The following is a 23215-nucleotide window of genomic DNA, read 5'->3' as shown; positions in this document are numbered from 1 at the left end:
TTCTTTTATCCATTGTTGCTCATTATGATTATGAGATTTGACAAATGAATGTCAAAACTTCATTTCTTAATGGCAATCTTGAAGAAGAAATTTATATGATGCAACCAGAAAGTTTCATTGCAAAGAACCAAGAGCATATGGTATGCAAGTTGAAAAGATCCATTTATGGACTTAAGCAAGCATCTAGGTCATGGAACATCATATTTGATTAAGCAATAAAGTCATTTGGTTTTGAACAAAATCTTGATGAACCATGTGTGTACAAAAGACATCAAGATAAAGTAGTAATGTTCCTAATGCTTTATGTTGATAATATTCTGCTCATTGGAAATGATGTAGGGGTAATGTCATTAGTGAAGGTTTGGTTGTCAAGCCAATTTGATATGAAGGACTTGGGTGAGGCTAACTTTATTCTAGGAATCAAACTTTGGCTAGATCGCAATAATAAGATGTTAGGCTTATCCAAGAAAGGATTGCTTCCTTTCAGACATGGAGTTCCTCTATTTGATGACCAAAGGCCTAAGACACATAAGGAAGAAAATATGATGAGACAAGTTCCTTATGCTTTTGCAATGAGAAATCTCATGTATGCCATGCTTTATACAAGACCAGATATCTACTATTTAGTTGGTATGGTTAGCATATATCAATCAAATCTAAAACCAAAACATTGGCAAGCTGTAAAACATATTCTTAAGTATCTACGGAGAACGAGAGATTATATGCTTGTTTACCGATGTGAGAATTTGATTCCCATTAGTTATACAAATTTAGATTTTCAATCAGATCTTGATTTCAAAAAGTCCACTTCAGGTCGTGTGTTCACCTTAGGAGGTGGAGCCATAAGTTGGAGGAGTGTTAAACAATTTTGTATTGCTGACTCCACTATGGAAGCTGAATATGTTGTTACTTGTAAAGCAGCAAAGGAAGCTGTTTGGCTTAAGAAATTCCTTTCTGATCTTGGTGTTGTGAGAATGGAGCGAGTTTCTATCACATTGTGTTGCAACAATAGTGGAGCGGTTGCACAATCCAAAGATCCAAGGAATCACAAGAAATGAAAGTACATTGAAAGAAAATACCACATCATTCGAGACATTGTTGCTCGAGGAGATGTAGTAGTAGCAAAGATTGAAAGTGCAAATAATCTAGTAGATCCCTTTACCAAAGCCTTGCTTCAAAGGACTTTCGATCACATTTGGAGGGAATGGGAGTTAGATTAGTGCACAATAGTCTTTAGGGCAAGTGGGAGATTGTTAGGATTGGTGCCCTTAAATCCTATTGAATGATACTATGTATGACTTAATGTTGTAATTAATAAAATTGTTTTATTATTATCTAAAATAATGGTAATGTGAATATTTGGATATTATCATATAGTTCATGAGATGCATAGTATGTGATTTAGTCACAAAAGATATAAGTCACAAGTTCTTTGTAAACTCAGAATTTTAGTTCATAGTTGGTGATGAAATAGGGCATTTTATCTACAAAGACTATAACATATCAACTAAGATGATTTGTCTTGATCATGGAAGTGAAGACTTCTAGTTGATATGTTGATATGTTTTAGGAGTTAAGACATATTGAACTGGACCGTTGTGAGATTTATTATTCTCCTAACGACTGTCAAATGAATAATAAATCTCACGACTTCTATTTACATGAATTCTTAATCCTGAGAGAATAATGGATCTGATCATGAAATATAGGTTGCTTTGATATATCAGGAGTGAGATTTAAAGTAATTATCAAAACCTCAGTATGTTGGGCAGCCACATTTAGTGTTGATGGAACATATATTTTCAAGATGGAATTTATAATCTCTTAACGGAGATATAAAATATTTCCTTGAGATAAGTTTAATGGGTTTGATTATTCAGAGAGTTAGGCCTAACCACTTTAGTAAGGAGTTACTAAAGTATATATTTATGAAATTAGATTTCATAAATATGTGATGAATAACTTAAAGAATTAAACCGGATATTTAAGGATTAAGATGTAGTAATCTTCAAATTGGCAGTCTATATTTATGACTTTGTATTACTACGAATATTTTATGAAGAGGTTGCATGTACAATAAAGTCTTAGGATATAATTTATTAATAAGACCAAGAGTGCAATTATATTTATATAACGGTATTAAATACAATTAATGGTAACTTTGAACTTGTCAAGAGTTGATAGAAAAGCCCAAGGCTCATTGGAGCTAGTGTTTTATTTATTCCCTTTTGGCTCCACTCCAAGCCACATACTAAAGCCCAATTGGAATGGCCAAAGAGACTGGCTCAATTAGATAATCAGTTATAAGAAAAGAAACATAAAGAATTTTGTAAGAAAATGAAATGGTTTGTATGTGAGTGTAGAACACTCTCTAATTCTCCCTTGAACACATTCATAGAAACTGATTAAGAGACCATACTTCTTGGGCACAAGTGGAATTGAAGTGAAGATTAAAAGTGTTCTAAAAAACTTCTGATATTTGGTTTTGAATTTCACCGCACCAAGGTACACTCTCTTATTCTTATATTCTGAAACTTACATAGTACATGTTATCAATTACGAATGAAGTAGATCTGTTAATTTTCCGCTGCGTATGTTTTGTATGCAATACAAACATGTATTTTTTCCATCAAGAACTATGTTAGCTTGATTGGTGTGTGTGGGAGGGTAGGATCTGAACGTAGAATAGAGCATATGGGTCCAGTTTGGGGATGGAAAAAGGCATATTTGCACACCAATCTAGTTTGGACACATGGATGAGAATCCAAGGAGGAAAGACATAGAGGCCCATCATCCAAGGAGCCTGAAGAGTGAGCACTCCTCGAGAATTCTTCAGCTAGCCACCTACACCAAAGGACAGGATACCAAGGAAGACAGTAGCGACGTGCAAGTAAAAAAAAGAGGAAATATCTAGATGTAGCCATCACCTCCACATTCAATGCACTGTAACAACTCAGCTGGTCGCATTAATGAAAGAATGACCCCTGAATAGTAATCTCACAGCACACTCTACCATCTCCAGTAGAGTCTTGATGAGACAAGTATTCAAACTAATGCCTAGAGTTGTATAGGTGGAGGGCTCAAATGCAATAGGATGGACTATATAAAGGAAATAAATCCATCCAAGGAAGGGGACTAGAAATTGAGAAAAAGAACAAAAAAACTGTGAAGCACCACCCTGTATTAAGGACTTGAAACTTTTTATGAATATTGTCTCGACAGCCAGACCCAAGGTCATGTTATTTTTCAGATTTAGTACTTCTTATTCACATCACCTAGACCTATTTCCTCTAATCTATCAGTTGGACCATAAGGGAGCATTAAAATTGACCTTGGAGGCCCATACTTTAACAAATTAATTACTTTGGGCTTGTAAATCCTAACTGCACTATTCTAAGTGGGCTTAGTCTTTTTCTGGGCTCGCACAATGCGTATTGGTTCAAGGTGCCTATTGGTTTGATGAAATTGAACCATAGGCACAAATTTCTAAAAGATGCAATTCTAAGGAAGAAAAAGTTTTTAAAACAACAATTGCTTGGATGTGAAAACATAAGAAGTTTAAAATCTTGCCTAAAATAAAATGCACATAGTATTTTGAGAAAAAGATTGGTTGGAAGAAAGAGTTTATTTGAAGAAAAAAACAAGTTTGCCTTTTTTGTTTTTAAAGATTTAAAGGATTTTTTTTGTTTTCATAAAAGGATTTTTTTTTAATTTTTAATTTTATAAAAAGAACGTTGGCTTTAGAAAACAGAGGTTGGAAAAACTTCTTCTTCTTCTTATTCTTCTTCTTTTTTCTTTCTTTTTTTTTTTTTTTTTTTTTTTTGTGAGAAAAGGTTTCATTTACTTTTAAGAAAATGGATTCTAAGGTTTGTTGGGAACCAAGGATTTTCTTCATTTCTCTTTTTAGATAGAATAGAAAAATTTTAAAACCATTTTATTTTGAGAAAAGGGGTTGCCATGGTTCAATTGGAAACCATGGTTTTAATCCAATTTTAGAAAAAGAAGTTTCAATTTAAATTTTATAAAAGACGACAAAAAGGTTTTCTTTTGAATAAACAAAGTTTAGATTTTAGAATCTTTTTGTGAAAGCAATGATTTCAAAGAAAAAAGGTTTTGGAAAAGAGTTGACTTAAAGAAAAAGTGTGCCCATGGGTTTTTTTTTTTTTTTTAAGAGGTGGATCCAAAAATCCCCATGGTTTTTGTTTTAAGAAAATGAGTTTTTTTTTTTATTAAAAAAAAATTGTAAAAATGCCAATTTTTGGGCAAAGTTTGATTTTAAAAAGTTTCATGGATTTTTCATTAAAAGAAAAGGGTTTAGATTTAAAAATCCCATGATTTTTATAACAAAAGAAAGTTTTTATTGAAAACGTTTTTTTTTTTGGGTGAAAACTCCAATTTTGAACAAAAAGAACTTAAGAAAAGAATTGATTAAAAAACGTTTCCATGGGTTTTATTTTCAGGGAAATAGTGTTTGGATTCAAAAATCTCATGGTTTATTATCATTCTTGAAAAAAACATGGTGTAGAAAAATTAATTCCTTTTTTATCCAAAACTTTTCTTATTCAAAAAGTTTTTTTTAAAAAGGATTTTAAAAGAAAATCATTTTCGGAAAGAGGGAAAAAAGGATCTTTTTTTTTTTTTTAAGAAAAATCTTTGAATCCATTTTTTTATAGAAAAAAAAAATGCTTTTGAAGATTTATTTACCCAAGTTTTTATTTTATGGCAACATTACACATGAGAAAGAATAGAGAGCAACAAGAATGAGTAAAGGTGCTAGAAATTGAAAGACAAGAAAGTAACGTGCTTTAGAAGTAAAGGAATTTGAATACAAGACATAAAAGTAAATTGATTGAAATTTAATGGAATTCAAAGACTAAAATTAAAGTGCTAGGAATTTAAAGAAATGCAAAGACAAGATAATAAATATAAAGCCTTTGGAATTTAAAGAAATGTAAAGACAAGACAATAAAAATAAAGAGCTTGTGTGTTTTTGTTGGCTAAACTATGCTGCGACTTAAATAATGCTCCTAAGTACAAGATTGTCGCGAAGTAATAACTCAGTAAATCCGAGGTTGAATCCACAAAGAAAAGGGAATTGATTAGCAAACCACAAGAAAATAAAAATAAAATAATAAATTTTAATTGAAGAGATTTTTTATGGTTAGTAAAGTTAATTTAAATTGAAAGAAAATAACAATATATTGGTTTAGGGATCCACACACAACACATCTATTGGTAGTCTTAACAATATTTATTTTATAACTCAACTAAAATTCAGATGAAGGATAATCTTAGTAAGATGATTTAACAATAAAAACTCAAGAATTAATTATTTAGGGTAGTTTCATGAAATTGATTGATTTTAGGCAAAACAAAACTAGTGAATTAGTTCGTAGGGAATGCTAAGCATTTAACGTGCTCGGACTCTATAATAAACCAAAGAAGAATTATGTAGAACTAAACACTTTTCTAGATGAGTAAATCAATCAAAAACATAATAACATAAACATTAAAACCATAAAATAATTGTTAAAAACATACTAATAAACAGTTGGGTTTCACCCCTTACCTTAGCAAGGCTTCTAACAAGCCATCACATAAATAAAACTCTAAAAATTGTAAAGAAACTTTAAGAAAACCTAAATTACATTCTAAGGCAGCTCTCCTCTGAATTTTGCCCTAAAGAGCCTTTAAATATGTCAATGAATCCTATTACAAGTTGAATTCATGTTTGGAGAAAATCCCAAGTTTTTGGACTTAACTTAACCGACGTTTTTGGTCCATTTAAATTCATAATTCGGACTTTCGGTAAACTACAAAGTTGTAGCCCTTTAAGTTAAATTTCCAGCCCAACTTGAATCATCTCGATTAGATATTTGAGCCGAAAGTTATGCTCCTAATACTAACTGATATGCAAGCTGAAATTCTAATCCGAATTGAACTTGGATTTGGTGCAAATTTCCTTTGATTCCTTACTTCAATTATACTCAAATTTAATTGGGTTGGACTTTTTTAACTTCATCATGGCCCTTATAAAAGTAAAATCCATAAGTTTTCTTCTTTGCACAAATCCACTTATTTAATTTCATTCTCCTACAAAAAACAAATTCACGCATTAAAATTCAATTAAACACAAAATTGATTATTCAGCACAAAATTGATTATTCAGCATTATTTCAAAACCAACTATAAAATGCATGAATTAACTCATAATAAATATGGTAATGCTTTCTAATAATGATATAAATATGCAAAATTAAGCTATTATCAACTTAGAATCTAAAGAAATGTAAAGTCAAGACAATAAATATAAGGAGCTTGGAATTTAAGAAATGTACAGACAAGACAATAAATATAAAGAACTTGGAATTTAAACAAATTTAAAGACAAGACAATAAAGATAAAGAACTTGGAATTTAAAGAAATGTAAAGACAAGAAAATAAAAGTAAAATTTATTGGAAAACCAATTTTTAGAAAATTTCCCTTAAATAAGTTCTAATCTTGCCACATCATGCCTTATCGATTCTTTACCAAAACATGAAATGGGAGTACAAGCAATCACCTTTCTCTAGGAAACGTACTCATATTGTGCTTGGGAACAAGGTTTGGAATCCATTTAAGAGAAACTCGTCTATGATAAGACTTTATTTTCTAACTAAAATGGCCACTCCCACGGCCTAAGCCATCGCATACCATCTAGGTTATGAGAGAGAGAGAGAGAGAGAGAGAGAGAGAGAGAGAGAGAGAGAGAGAGAGAGAGAGAGAGAGAGAGAGAGAGAGAAGAACACAATAGTATAGCACAATATATATATATATATAGCAATATAGAGTGTAATAAATAAATGGGAGGGAAGAACAATATATTAAGATGAATAAATGCAATAAATAAAGCAACAAGATAAATAGGAGCAATAGAATAAATAGATAAACAAGATAAATATATGAACAACAAGCTAAATAGATCAATAGAACAATATGTACATATACAAATAAATATGAGCAACAAGATAAATAAAGGAACAAGTAAATAAGAACAAAATAGTTTTTCCTAGATGCCTAGAGTTGATGAGTCGTTGCCCCTAGGGGTACTTCTCATATAATGTCTAGGTAAAGGTATGAAACCCATCTAGAAAAAACCCACAGGCATATAGATATACAACAAGTAAATGAAATAATCAAATAATATAAAGCATTATACAACTAAAGCAATATATGAAGAACAATAGATAAATAGTGCAAGCAATATAAAGATAGAACAAGGAATTAAAATGCAAGAATATAAAGAGAACAAAAAAAAAATCATTTATATATAAAATGTTATGATAACTGTAAAGAAAAATGTGTATAGCTGTAAAGAAGCTAACTCATTTCCTACAATTTAATTACCTTAAAATGTTTTTTTTTTTTAATGAAGGGAGAGAGTGGCTGGAAATTTTGAGAAGGGTTTCCTAAGGAAAAACTAGAGAGAGAGAGAGAGAGAGAATTCTCGCCTAGCGAAATTTTTGTGTCTCTTTTTACAAAAATAGTGGGTATATATAGTGGTAGGGAGGCCATGTGAGGGTGCTAATGCATCACCTCCCACATAGCCACATGGTGTCATGTGGCTATGTGGGGTGTGTTGCACAACAGCCCACATCATGTCTCATGATTTTTGCCTTGGTTGTTCTATTTCATCATTTTTTGGAAAAGAGGTGGCGCAGTGCAGAAACCTTTTAAACCCCCCTTATATCTTTTTATTAGATGTGAATTTTGACAAATCCACTATTTAAATGCATTTTCTTATTATGTCATTCATACTAGTAAAATTTTAAGAATATCAAAAATCAATAGTTACATCAATCAAATGTAGTTACATCAATCAAATGTTTTAATTTTAAGATTTTTTTTTTTTTGTCTTAAAATTATGCATAAAAAATACTCCTATGTTTATAGATTGAATAATAATTAACATTCAATTTGTAACATTCAATTTGAATGAAATTTGATATGTATGTTAAAAATATAAAGAACATGCAATTAAACAGTTAGATTTTCAAAATATATAGCTATGTTAATTTTTTAGTAGGAGTTTTGAAAGATTTCTACCAGCTAGTTTTGAAAGATACTTTGTTCATAAATAAATAAATAAATTCATTACACTGTGTTGCCACATAACATATTAGAACGTGCACAAAAAGACTGGGCATGTGCCAATTAAGCCAAATTTCAAATTTATCAATAGACAGAAAAGTAATTATGAACCAATGGCAGAACCACATTGGGACCGAAGGGGCCGGCCAACTTGAAGAAAATAGATGCTAGCTCCGAGAAGTAAGGGAAATAGGGAGTGATGAGTTGAAGGAAGTAAGGGAAAAGGACACTCATATTTGTGTAGTTAAGAACTCAAAAACATGTTTTGTATACTGAATGTAACAAATTGTTCCAGCCTCTTTGAGAAGTCAAGAGGCTTTAAGTGTGTCAATTGAATTTAATTTGAAAACCCTCCCCACTCCACCCCACCCCATGTTCTAAGTAAATTTTCCATTTTATATTAATATTTGGAGCACTAACTAAATAAGAGGAACATCACCTATAGATATCAGGCAATCGTTTTATGTTTTATTGAGCAATATTCCTCCGTAAACAGAGGTGCTAAATTTGTTTTAGCTTAGGTGTAAAAGCAAGGTTGGCCTAGATACCTCAAAAAAAAAAAAAAAAAAAAAGGGTTTAGAAGAGTTCTAGACTTTGTTGAACAAATTGTTCACTTAATGTTGTAATTTGTTCCTATCATAAACAAAAAAAAAATGTTTGTTATTTGTAACAACTTTCGAACATGGATTATTCATTACATGCATATATTCATAAAAAAGAATCCACCGCATACTCTTGGTGCGATGGTCACTTTACAAGTATAAGTGTTTGTGGGGTGTGGGGGGCAAGGGCCGGGGTTCAAGTCTCCAAGAGGGAGCTTCACACACATATACACTTAGATTAAATTAGAGTAGAATTTCTATCTTGTATCTAAAAAAATAAAATAAAAAAGAGAGGATAAAATAGAGCCAGATGGCTTACATAAAATCTGGATTTAGTCTACTGTGGCAAATAGGGAAACTAGTGGTCAAAGTTTGGAGCGCTTAAGAAGCCTTTAAATGAAGGGAACATCACCTGCAAATATTGGGTAATCGTTTTATGCTTTATTAAGCAATCTTCCTCCTTAAAAGAAGGTGCTAAATTTGTTTTAGTTGTAAGAGCACTAGTAATGGGGGTTGTAAAAACCCCCCAATTGCTATTTTAGCAACTAAACCCTTAAAAGCAAGCTCCATTCGGGTACGTAAACCCTAAAAATTATCCATCCTAGCTACAGTAAGGTTGCATATTTGCAACCTTACTATTCATGAGGTTGTAAAGAAAAAACTATTTTTTTAATCTCTCACACACTCTTTCTTCCTCTCACACTCTCTCTCTCTCTTCTTACTTTTTATTTTTTTTATTAGGTACTTTATATTATTTTATTGGGTTGTATGTAAAAATAAAAACTGGAATGTTAGGTGTATTGTTGGATGGATTGGTAAAATAGATAAAATAGTGTTTGAGAATGTAAAATATCTGTATTTTTTTTACATCCCCCGTTGCTATTGCTCTAAGTGTAATAACATGGTTGGCCTAGATACCTCAAGAAAAGGTATAGGAAGAGTTGTAAATTTTGGTTGCATTTGGGATAGCTTATATTGAACAACTTTTTTTACTATTTAGCTTATTTTTACTATCATTTATGGATTTTATTGCACTTTTTGGTACTATTCATAGGTGTCACCATACTATTTCAACTAATTTTTAGCTTTATCTACAGTATTTTCAGTAAAAAGTTTTCAGTTTCAACTAAATAAGTTGTTATCAAACGAAAAGTTGTTCACTTAATATTGTAACAACTTTTCAAACATAAATTATTCATTACAATAGAGAGTTTTCACGTTTTATTTTTATATTTACAATTATTATCAAAATCATGAAAGACCATGTAAAATTAGACAGATTTTATGTATAAATTATACTTTCATTAAGGATTTTTCTCATTGCATTGTGACTAGTAAGACAGCATATTTGCATTTTGACTAGTTAGTATATATAATAGTAGTTATAGTGACATTTGCTTTGTTACTGATTCCTGAGATAAGAATGAAATTATGAACTTTCAACCAAAAAAAAAAAAGAATGAAATTAAGAAAAAGAGAATTTATCCAATAATAATATAGAATTTATACCTAGAGAGTATGACAAATTTGACAAGGTCGTATAGGATCTATAATTTCTTTTTCTTCTTCTTTTTTTCCTAAATTTCTCAGAGCACCACATGGTCTTGCTCTATGGTGAGTGGAGGGAGGTCTGGTCAACTGGTCCTCCCATCACATCCATAAGAAACAGAAATAGAAAAAAGAGGAAAAAAAGAAAAAAGAAACATTGTTTCATCATATTCCAAAGACAAAGAAATCAAAATCGTTTTTCCTTTTACGGTACCTAATCAGTAGGTACTTGGGTAATATTTATCACCTAAAAATAATTGTATGTGTACCACGCTAAAATATGGTACTCTTTATCATTTAATTTATACATAAAATAATATAACATGTATTTGTTTGTAGTTTATTAGAATTTTTTTAGAGATTAAATTTTGTAAAGACGCAGTGTGAAACTTATGTTTTACCCCTCCAATCCTAATATGTCACATCATCTTATCACATATTTAAGAATAAGCATAACCATACCTAATTAATTGTAATACCAATATACAAATTCAACTAAATTGAGAATTTATTGAGATAACAAATTTGACAAGGTCGTATAGGATCTGTAATTTCTTTTTCTTCTTTTTTATTCCTGAATTTCTTGGAGCGCCACATGGTTTTGCTCTATGGTGAGTGGAGAGAGGTTCGGTCGACTGGTCCTCCCTAGGGATGACAATTTTGCCCCGTCCCGTGCAAGTTTTCCCCGCTCCACAAAAGCGGTGGGGCGGGGATGGGGCAATATTTTGTTTCCGCCCCCTGGGGCAGGGCGGGGATGGGTTTAGTATTTTTATCCCCAACTTTAAATCACTAAATTTTAAAGTGAAACACAAGAGTACAAGACGTGAGATAAAAAAAATTTTATTCTAAAACCCTATTGCTATTGCTGCCTCTGACCCCTCCCTCTTCTCTATAGTCCATACATGTTTTTCAAGGTTCATCTCATTCACTATCTTCCTTTTGTTTTAGTGTTTCTTAAATCAATTTTTTTCAATTTAAATTTTGGTTCTTTTTTTCTATCTAAAATCAGGATTTTTGTTTATAGCTATTGAAGAAGCACTGTTGAAAGGAAAAAAGGCTGGTCACATTACGTGGTGCTTCCAGACTTCCAGTAGGCAGTAGGCTTGTTTCATGTTTTTTGCACATTTTTTTGCACGTTGTTTCATATATTTGGCTATAGTAGGCAGTAGGTTTGTTGATATATTTGGCCCCACATTGTTTCATGTTTTTGCACATTGTTTCATTATGTATTTTGCACAAGAGGGGAGAGATCTTCTATTCGGTTATATTTATATTTTTATATCCAACTTATTTTTTTCTTTACTATGTGATAGAGTCATAGTTTTTAAAACTTATTTGATTGATAATCTTAAAGACTTTATCTTTGTTAATGTGGTTAAATACTTATATCTATATCTTTCTATCAATAGTATTTTTCCTTGAAATGTGTGAAAGCATTACACACGGTTTAATTTACTTGAATTTTTTCATAAGTGATATAAGTTTATCTTTTACATTGTTCTACATTGTTTGTGTTGGAGACTTTTAGCTTAGGTTTTGGTGTATGTATATTACTTTTTTATAATTGCTAAGTTACTAAATTATCATAAACAATTTTTTAAAAAATGACTTCAAGTGAAAACAATGGTAGCTCCAATCTCCAATAATGGTAGATGAAGATAATACTACTCCCTGTTCAACTCCGTTGGATAGGCCAAAAGATGCCCAAGCCCAAGCTAACAATGAGATAACTGAGGAACGAGGGAGGTTGAAATCAGTTGTGTGGAATCATTTTAAGAAAAGAAAAGTTGATGGGAAAGACAAAGCTGAGTGCAACTATTATACGAGATTGCTTGTAGGGGGGGTCTAAAAATGGTACTAAACATTTGCATGACCACTTAAAAATATGTCCTAGGAAAAAGTTTAAGGACATTAGGGATATGAAACAAAAAAATTTGGTGAGGGATCAACATAACGTGGACTCAATGGCAAGTGTGAACTTATTTCACTGTTAGTTTTAATAATTTAAATTTCTTATTTTAGGTTTATTTATCTGCCATCTTCACATACAAAAGAAGTGCTTTCTGATGTCCTTTTACAAACCTTGTTGGAATGGAACATTGATAGGAAGTTATCTACTATGACCGTGGACAATTGCAGTACCAATGATGTAGTTATAAATATTATACTAGACAAGCTTCAATGTAGTACCTTTGTTATGCGTGGATCAATGTTGCATATGCGTTGTGCAGCACATGTTCTTAATTTGATTGTTCAGGATGGTTTGAATATTATTAGATCATGCATTGAGAAGGTTCGTGAGAGTGTGGGATTTTGGACTGGATCAAAAAAAGATGGCAACAGTTTACAGATACGACTCGACAATTACATGTTGAATGTACCATAGAATTAGCCCTTGATTGAAAGACTCGCTAGAACTCTACCTATCTTATGCTTTCTACTGCTATAAAGTATCGAGATGTCTTTTTTTGATTGAGTCAAAGGGAGTCATCTTATAAGTGCATTCCAAAAGAGGAAGAATGGGAGATGGTAAGTAGTATATGTGAGAGATTGACATTGTTTTACAAGGTTACAGAGCTATTCTTAGGTACCTCATATCCTACAGCTATTCTTTTTTTTTCCTAAGGTGTGTGAAATAAAAATTGCTTCGAATTCTTGGTTCACAAACCCAAGTGATATAATTAGGAGTGTGGCATTTAAAATGTTAGAAAAATTTGACTGTTATCGGAATGTGATTCATGGTGTTATGGTTGTGGCAACCATTTTAGACCCAAGATATAAGATTGAATTGTTGGAATATTATTTTCCTCTTATTTATGGTGATGAAGCTGAAAATGAAATTCAAAGAGTTAGAGATACTTGCTATGAAATGATTCGTGACTATACTTCTGGGAGAATGGGTAGGGAAGGTACTCGTGGCACTTGTGTAAGTCAGGATCCACAAGTTGATGACTCCCTTATGGACTTTGAAAGATATCTTAGTCAGGAAAAAAAAAAAAAAAGGGTGGGAGTATTAAATTGGAGTTGGAGCATTACCTTGAGGATGATCTAATGCCAAGAACTTTGGAGTTTGATATTTTGGCATGGTGGAAATCTAATGGGCCTAAGTATCCTACTTTGCAATGTATTGCAAGGGATATCCTAGCCATTCCAGTGCCAACCGTTGCTTTAGAGTCAGCATTTAGCACGAGTGGTAGGCTGCTAAGTCCACATCGCAGTAAACTTCATGCAAAGAATGTGGAGGCATTGATGTGTGCTCAAAATTGGTTATGGGCTGAAATCAAAGGTAATGAAATTTACTAGTTAATCTATTTAATGATTTTATGTTGTTGCATTCTTCACTGTATTTTTTCAATTGTTTGATTGAATTTGTTTTACTTTTTTTAAACCTTTCATCTATTGTAGATGGAATTGAAGCTAATACATTCCAAAACATCCTTGATGATTTTGATGATAAAGAAGAAAGTGGTGTCAATACATTGGGAGAAAGCGAAACTTATTCTTAAAAAACTAGTCAATTTTTATTTGATATAAGACAATGTTTATTTTTTTATGTTTATTTTGTTAAAGAACTAGTCAATTATCATTGATGATTCTGTTCATGCAAAGACAATGTTTAGTTTGTTATAAGAAATTTTGAATTATGTTATTACGTATTAGACTATTTAAATACTTGGTTTATTTAAATGCTTAGATTTTAAAACATTTTGTTTTGTTGTGATTTATATTATTGTACCAAAAAATTTATTTATATATATAAAATTGTATTAGGGGCGGGGCAGGGCGTGTCTCTGCGAGGCTCCAAGGGGCAGAGATGGGGAAAGGTAGTTTGCCCCCCGCACCCCAGGGCGAGCCAGGGACGGGGAAGGGCAACAACCATGCAGGGTGGGAACGAAAATTCCATCCTCCGGCCCCAATCCGCCCCATTGCTATCTTTACTTCTCACATCACATCCATAATAAAATCTTACTAAAGAAATAGAAATAGAAAAAAGAAAAAGAAAAAACATTGTTTCATTAGATTCCAAAGACAAAGAAATCAAAATCGTTTTTCCTATTACGGTACCTAATCAGTAGGTACTTCAGTATTGTTGTGGACGACAATTTAAGTAAGTTTTTATCACCTAATAATTATTATATCGGACAGGATAATAATTGTATGTGTACCTGTTTAAATATGGTACTATTTATCATTTAATTTATACATAAAATAATATAACATGTATTTGTTGATAGTTTATTAGAGTTTCTTTAGAGATTAAATTCTGTAAAAACGTAGTGTAAAATTTATGTTTTATTTCTTTAATCCTAATATGCCACATTATTTAATCACATATTTAAGAATAAGTACAACTACACCTAATTAATTTTAATACCCATATATAAATTCAACTAAATTAAAAATTTATTAAGATATTATTAAGTATAGTAGAATATATTAAATTTTAAATAAAATATTGATATAGCAATTACTTATTAGATAGTATAAAACATAAGTTTTACGCATAAATTTGCACTCACTCTTTTAATGGCTTGAACAGAACCTGACCTCAGACTTAAACCAGCTTCGGCTTCAGGGCTTAACTACCGGCTTTCTTTTTGTTCCTAAGGAAGTAATTGCCCATGTGATAGACCCAGCTTATGTCACTACTTGCTTTCCAGTTTACAAGTGCAGGCTAAATCCAAATTTTGTATAAGCCTGATGTATTGGTCATGTCCTTGTGTACTTTTCCTTTTTTGTTAAATGCATGTTTATCTGGTAGTATGTGTGTGTCCATATATATATATATATATATGGTCTAGTTAATGTGTACTTTTTAACACACATTAATTATCTATTTTAAAAAAGTTTTTATGAAAAATTAAAAAAATTATCAAAATAGTGAATTATTTTTTTATTTTTCATAAAAAACAATTCGAAATAGATTATTAATATATGTCATAAGGGCACACGTCAATAAATTTCATATACATACATACATACATACATACATACATACATATATATATATATATATAATGGGAAATTTTATGGTACCCACTAGTAGGTAACTTGCTATGCCAGGTTATCTTTTTCTTACATTTGACGGTTTCATCCTCATATTGTGTAGTTTCAATATCACATGTGACAGTTCTTTTCTCACATTTAGTGGTTCTCTTACTTTTTTCTCACATTTAATGGTTTCATCCTCATATTGTACAGTTCCAACATCAGATGTGATAGTTTTTTTCTCACATTTGGTTTCTCACATTTGAAAGTATCATCCTCACATTGTGCAGTACCAACATTACATGTAACTGTACTTTTGTCACATTCGGTGGTTCCTTTAATTTTTCTCATATTTGATGGTACCATCATCACATTATGCAGTACCAACATTACATGGGATTGTACTTTTGTCACATTAGGTATTTTTTTTTTCTCACATTTGATGGTTCCATTATCACATTGGACAGTACCAACATCACATTTGATCGTACATTTCTCACATTTGGTGGTACTTGAATTTTTCCTCACATTTGACAGTTCCATTATTACATTGGGTGTTACCAACATCACATGTGGCTGTACTTTTGTCACATTCGGTGGTTCCCTTATTTTTTTCTCACATTTGATGGTTCCATTGTCACATTGGGCAATATTAACATAACATTTGACCATACTTTTGCCACATTTGGTTGTACTCATATTTTTTTTCTCACATTTGATAATACTATCCTCAAATTGTGCAGTACCAACATCACAAGTGACTGTACTTTTGTCACGTTCGGTGATTCCCTTATTTTTTTTCTCACATTTGATGGTTTCATTGTCACATTGGGCAGTACAAATATCACACATGACCATATTTTTGTTACAATCATTGGGTTTTTTTTTTTTTTTTTACTCATATTTGACAGTTCCGTCGTCACAATAAACCTTACCAATATTACATATGGGCGTAGCCAACCCAATCCAATGCCATCGAATTATCTAATAATTGACAAATATATATAACAAAAATACCCCTAAAATCTCTAAAATTTCTGAAATACCCTTAAATATACTAAAATTACCAAAACGCATATGAACACTTAAAATTTACCAAAATAACCCCAAAACTCTAAAAAATTATTGGGATATCATTAAAACCTAAAAAATGACCGAAATGACCCTAAAACCTAATAAATGACTGCAATACCCTTTAAACCTTAAAAAATAATCGAAATACTCTTAGCTACTAAAAAAATGACCTAAATGACCATGAAACCTAAAAAATGACCGTAATGCCCTCGAAACCTAGAAACTTATCGAAATACCTTTGAAACCTAAAAAATGACCTAAGGACCCTTGAAATCTAAAAATGACCAAAATACCTCCTAAAAACTCTATTTGCAAGACCAAAATGACAATAAAATTTTTATACAATCACTCTATTTGCTTGATTTGAAACCCGTTGATTTTAAAATTAATGGATTTGAAAAGCCTTGATTTGAAATCTATTGATTTTTAAATTCCTTGTTTGGGTCTTTTTATACAATGAAGGATTTGAAATTCCATTGTTTGGATACTTAAATTTGGATTTAGATTTGAATTTAAAAATCAATAAAATATTTTTTCCAATTATTATTGTAGGGCTAGAAGGCTCCAGAATGTATATTGAGTTGTGGGGCTTGTCTGAGGACATTTAGTAGTCTGATGACAAATAGATGTTAGTAAAGAAGTACAAATCAGTGAATTATGGAAGGTTCTGGCTATGAAGGTTTGGGAAGGTAGTCCACGGAGAAATGCCTCACCAACTTAGCAAAGCAGATGTCAAAAGGTTTGATTTGTCATCAAGAGCAACACTCCGGATGATTCTAACGGTAATGATATACATCGGGAGGAAATAAGACAAATGGAAGCTAAAAAATATCTAAGAGAAAGCTATCATCACCGCATTAAATGCTCTGCAACTAACTCTCTAGCCGCATTCATGCGGAGGTAATACCTGAATAGTAATATTCAGCCTTACAACTATCTCCAAAGATTTTAGAAATGTGCTGATGGGATAGGGATCAAAGCAAGCAACTTGACCTACACGTGGAGGGTGGAGATGAAGCAAAAGAAAGGAATATAAGGAAGAAAGACACCATTATACTAGATCCATCTGAGAATCTATAGAGAAAAACACTGTAACAATAAGAATTGAATTTGTAACCAAATTCAAGAAAAATATATACAAGAACTATTCTCCTCAGACTATGCCGAGGAAAATTTTCTTTGAATAAAACCTGTTTATCTTTGTTTTCTTGTCATCTAGACTCACTATAATTGTTGTCCAACTTATTAAAGCCTAGTTGCTAATCAACCCTCTACAAATTCATTGTATTGAGCTATTTGGGCCTTAATCCTTTTAGCTTTTGGGCTTAGGATCCAAACTGCTCCCTTACAATTATTTTTCTTAAACCTTCTACATTTTAATTTTAGTAACATTTTTTAGTAAATACATGAGCTAATAAAAAAGCCATTGATAATCCAATTGACAAGATAATGGCTAAAAATCTGTCATCATAGCCAACTAAATTTTTTTTTGCAAACTATTGACAACTAAAATGTTTTATATCAACATAAAGAGAGAACCCAAATGCATGAGTTTTTTTCTCCACATTTAAAATCTCAAACTAAAAAATTGTTTCAAAGTTTTCAACAGCTAAAAAGTTCCATTTCAATAAAGACGATAAAATATTCAAAATATACATTTTTTACACAAAATTTAAAACAAAAAAGCCATTGATAGACCAATTGACAAGATAATGATTAAATATCTTCCATCATAGCCAACTAAAAAAATGTCTCCCCAACTCTTGCCAACTAAAATATTTTAGAGAGAGAGAGAGAGAGAGAGAGAGAGAATACCCAAAATACATGGGTTTTTTTTTTTTTTTAACAACATTCAAAATCTCAAACTAAAAAATTGTTTCAAAGTGGATATTTTCTACTCTTTTTTCTTTGGCAAGGTTCAATTGCATAACTTATTGATACCAAATGTTGACGTGTTGTTGTGCAATAGGAGAATTCATCACTTTTCTCCTTCCTCAATTATAACTTCAACTGCATCGTCCATATATTTTGCACCAACTCTAGGATCTCTATTCCTCCCACACAAGATCTCAATGTCCTCCAATTGTCAATAACTTTGTTTTTATAAGCACATACTTTTGTATTTTTCTAAGGAGAAAAAAAGAAGAAACAATGAGTTAACTTAAATAAAATAAATTGGACAATAAAACAAAGGAAATGGGAAAAAAAAAGTAGGACATTATGTGATGATTGTATTAGTGATAAACTTATGTAGAAATGAAAGACATTATGTATCCACAAAATTTTCTCAAAACAATCTTTAAACATGGACAAAACTTGTTATAGCTTGAAAACTGCAATACCAGGAAGTAGTTAGCACACGGCCATATAGTTGAGTTAGCCCTGAAAAGTCATTCAATAGAACAAACATCACATATGACCCCTTCTCAGCCATTTATTTTAAAATATTTTGAAATTTTAAATTTCATATTTTGCACAATTGATACATAAACTAATGTAATTTTTTATTTTATTTTATTGTTTGCATTGATTGGGCAAATTTTGGGTGTTATAATATTTTTGCTCTCTTGATCTGAATGCTATATGAAACCATTTTCCACAAGTTCATATACGAAAGGATAAATAATTCATTAGTTCTATTTGTATATGCCATAGATGGTCCAAAGAAAACATACCACCTACTTGCACTAGGAGCTAAATATCGTGTTTTTTACCTCATAATAACGATAACGTGAAATGATATGCAACCCAGTTTCATGCACTACAAAGAAGTCTCTTGTTGTAAAGTACCTAACGAAAGCTGAAAAACTACAAAGAAATCCATTATAAGTATCTTGACTTCTACCTACTCTGCTACTTGCTCATCATAAGAAGGAAAAAATTCATTTACAAAGAAATCCACTACAATGTGTTTCTTCACATCTATATATGAATACCATCATGGCAATAATTATAAAAGAGACAATCAAATGCATCTTGCAATTGGTCTACATGTCTAGATTATTCATTCCTAAGTTCTCAACATGGCAATTCTAACTTGTAAGAATTCCTTATTGTCCCTTTTGCAGCTCAAGTGGTAACTAAAGTATCTGCATTTACATGGTATAACTATCAACACTTAGAAAAATGAGATGTTCATAAGAGCACACCTCATTGCATAGAGAATTCTGGTAGTTTTCTGCACATCAAAGGGGAATTTATCAAATAAAGCATATAATAAAGACATTATGACTAAAGTGATAAACATAGAAGGAACACAAGAGTTAAAAATAAATCAATATCCTTAAAATTTATAACAAAATATTGATAAGTTTTTTATAAGGTCCAACTCAAAGATTCATGCCTTTTGACAGCAAGTTTTTTTCCAACTAATTTGTTAATTTATTTTTTTGATAAGTAATTTTATTGAAAAGTTCAACTAATTTATTATGTAGTTTCTTTTATAGGTAAGTTCTACATGCCTCTAAAGAGCGCCAAGTCAAGCACATTCGTGCTACACCATATTTCCAAAGGTCACAGGTTTAGCGTATTGTAACTAAAAGGCTACTATAATGGTTTTTAAAAAGAAAATTGTGATCCAGAGTGGCTTAACAATAGGTTCTTGCTCTCCAAATTAGTGACTTAACCATTGTCCTTCCTAAAGATCAAATATTTACAATATTTTAATAGTTGCAAGTCAGAACTATAACAGCCTAAATCTAAGAGTTAGCCATGGAGTACCAGGGCCATTAAGTTCAAAGCAATTTTTAACACTTTGCATAATGAAAGTACCATTGAGAACTCTAGGAAAAGAAGAAATGCATCAACTTTTGGAGGTACAATGATATTAATTGTGTCAACCAGGTTTAAGAGAAAAATTTCATGTATCAAGCATTTTCATGTTAATAAAAAAAAAAAAAAAAAAAAAAAAAGTAACAACAACAAATGAAGACACAATTTGATGTATCTTATTTATACCTTTAAACTTGTGAACCAGATCAATACCGTCAACAACCCAAATTCATGAATCTGCAGATGTGATGAGAACTATTGATGAACTACCTGGAGCAAACTGTTTAGATAAACTGATCAACAACTGAAAAGTATCAACCAAACTTGTCTCTCAAAGTAGGCATACAAACCATCTTTACAAGTGAAAATCAGCTGAACAAGGAGAGAGTAAAATAGAAAGAAATCGGCAAGTTAATTGTAGTTGAATTTATAATAATCTCATAAAAAGTACAAGATGGTAGAGCCACCAGATTACCTGGAAACCAGAGATTTTCTTGTGATGAGATTTCTTCTTCTTATTCTGCAGATTGATTTGGCTTTTTTGTTGCATTTTATTCTCTGAAAGTATGAACAGATAAAGAAGTTATTAACAGTTAGTGCACAAAAAACTTGACTAAACCAACCATGCACACAAAGAGAGCTTTCTAGATGTATTGTATAAACGGCAACTCCCCTAGTGTGAACCAACTAGTGCACCCTTCAAAAACCAACAAATTTCTTAAGCCAATTGAAGAATTGTATTTTATATAACTTGAACTTTAGTCTTTAATATCAACAGTATTCATGATACCAATTTAGTGTAGAAGTCACCTGACTGTTTTGGCAAACAGAGCAACTATTACTTCCATTTAATGAGAGGCAAATCTCATGGATATAAACCTCAAGAGTTCTTTTGCATTCTGCATAATTGTCCTCATATTCTGAAGTCCTAGATGAAAATTACAGTGCAAACATTGGTGTACCCATTAATATAATATTTATTTCAAAAATGCAAACTATTTAAGTTCTCCGCTTTTATGAATTAAAACATCATTTTTTCTGTTCTGTTTTTTTTTTTTTTTTGCTGAATTACTACGTCTGCTAGGAGTTAGGACAGCTTGTTTCTATTTTTTTATGGAACAAAGATGTAAGTCTCTAGAATTATTACTACTTTCATACCAAGGTTCCATAAGTTCTTATTTTGACTATTTATTATCATTTTCAAAGGTTTACATATGGAAACTATGATGATGATGATCATAATAGTCATCATGATAATTTCCACGTGTAGACCTTCGGACCAATAAAGGTTATTTCTCTAAAAACACTAAGAACACGAGTATATCATTAACATAGAATACTAGACATGATTTTCTTTCTTTTTCAGAAGAATTAAGACATTATCCTCAGGCTCAAATGCAAAGCTCCGCCAAGCATGGCAAAGCATAGCTATTGCCATGACAAGAAGCCAACCGAATCCAAACACATCAAAAACATTACAATGGCCTATTAAGTAACTAAGGAAATGAAATATTATGCATAGAGGAAAAAAAATTAAATAAATAAACAAAAGCCCTTTTTGTTATTTTTACAAACATGTATATGCATAAGCACTCTTATATATAAAAATAAATTTTTTTTTAAAAAAACCCAAAATTTAAATGCAAAAAATTCCTCCATCCTGAATCCTATTTACTAACTCAATCACAATTCAACATTATCTTCTCACATCATAAAATCCAAGAAAATCGAAAGAAAAAAGAGAGGAAAAGAACCTTATGGCATGTACATGTCAAATATCAATTACATGGCATAAATTTCTATTATTAATTGAATTGAAAAAACCAAAGAAATTTTTTTCCCCAAATAGATACCTGACCTACAGAGAATTAAAGAACCCATATTTTGCCAATCTAGAGGTAGGGATCTAGACTAAGAAATACACACCTGAGGATGGTTAGAGTCGGAAATTTCTTCTGCTAGATATGGATTTGTTTTCTAGAAGAACGATTTTTTTGCCATGAAAATCACTGCTTGATATCAGGTCCTATGATTTCTCCTCACTCAACAGGGCAAGAAACGACAGAATTGTATTGTAGAGATGAATTACCTGCAACAACCTATCTCTATCTTCAAACTGCTTCTGATTTGCAGATCGGAAACCTTTGTAAAATTTTGTAGCATTTTCTATCTTACCTAGAATGATAGAAAAATAGGAATATAATGTGACCATGAATATAAGGGAGTGGAGTGAACGCAAGAGCAAAATCTGAGAAAGGAAGAAGAAAGAATCGGAGAACCAGAGGAACAAGAAGAGAACGCAAGAGAAAGAGAAAAAAGCTGAGATAGGAACCATCCGATATTTTTTTCGTTTATATACCCTGACCTACTTTACCAGTAACAGGTTCTCATTAAAATTAAATGAATGGCCAGGATTGAAACAATGATAAATTAATGGTTAAGATTAGAGAGAGTACTGTACCCAAAACTATATATATATATATATATATATGCACGCGCACACTGACACACATAGTTCGACTACTGTGGGTCTTGTTCTTCTCTAGATGCCCTTAAGAGGGACATTCCTTCGTCTCTAGACGCCCTAAAGGACGAGTTGGAGTTAGATTTTTAGTTCACCCTCAGTTGCCTCCTTGTCCAAAGGTCGTCCAGAGCATTGGAGAATCCACTGTTGTTCTTTGGACACGTGTCTCCATGTTAGTGATCATATATTACTCCAGGTGTCACAATCTTAATGGTCGAATCTTATGGTCTTAGATTGTGCCACGCGTCACAATTTTATTGGCAATTTGTCACGTCGATTCAAGTTTTCGAGGGAAATGCCACGTGGCGCTTCCTGGTTGGTCACGTCATTTCAGATGCCATTTTTCAATGCCTATAAATAGTGGAATTACTCTTGTACCCTTTGCATTTCTCGAATTTTCTTGTTTGACATCCCTTGTTCATCGCCTCGTCTAGAAGTATTCCAACGTCCTTAGTATTCCTTCGTCTAGAGCCAGGTAATCTCCTCATCCTCTTTCTTAGGCTCTCCTTCAAATTTCAGCATGTTTGAGGTTGTCGTTTCCTCATCTAGTGATAGTGTAAAGAAAGCTATAGACGA

At 31.7% G+C, this 23215-nt stretch overlaps 1 protein-coding gene across 10 annotated transcripts; it reads right to left on the bottom strand.

The window, feature by feature from the left end:
* Nucleotides 1-17764: 17764 nt before the first annotated feature.
* LOC142630768 (uncharacterized) lies at nucleotides 17765-22441 on the bottom strand. 10 transcript variants are annotated; one of them, XR_012843431.1, is made up of 6 exons: nucleotides 22205-22422; nucleotides 22042-22092; nucleotides 20591-20673; nucleotides 20302-20395; nucleotides 19494-19522; nucleotides 18687-19152 (listed from the first exon to the last, which is right to left on the bottom strand). XR_012843431.1 is itself a non-coding variant. In XM_075804812.1 (5 exons), the coding sequence occupies exons 1-4, from the start codon at nucleotides 22325-22327 to the stop codon at nucleotides 20345-20347; spliced, it is 321 nt and encodes a 106-aa protein (XP_075660927.1). In that variant the 5' UTR covers nucleotides 22328-22422; the 3' UTR covers nucleotides 18687-19522; nucleotides 20302-20344. The 10 variants fall into 10 exon arrangements, 1 of the variants encoding a protein (XP_075660927.1); XR_012843432.1 differs by having other exon boundaries at nucleotides 18687-18726; XR_012843438.1 differs by lacking the exon at nucleotides 18687-19152 and adding an exon at nucleotides 17765-18471 and having other exon boundaries at nucleotides 22042-22441.
* Nucleotides 22442-23215: the final 774 nt, after the last annotated feature.

This window comes from Castanea sativa, chromosome 4 (genome assembly GCF_040712315.1).
Source record: "Castanea sativa cultivar Marrone di Chiusa Pesio chromosome 4, ASM4071231v1".
NCBI classification, from domain to species: domain Eukaryota; kingdom Viridiplantae; phylum Streptophyta; class Magnoliopsida; order Fagales; family Fagaceae; genus Castanea; species Castanea sativa.
Note: the sequence above shows the minus strand (reverse complement) of the source record. Positions and strands in the feature narration are given on the sequence as shown.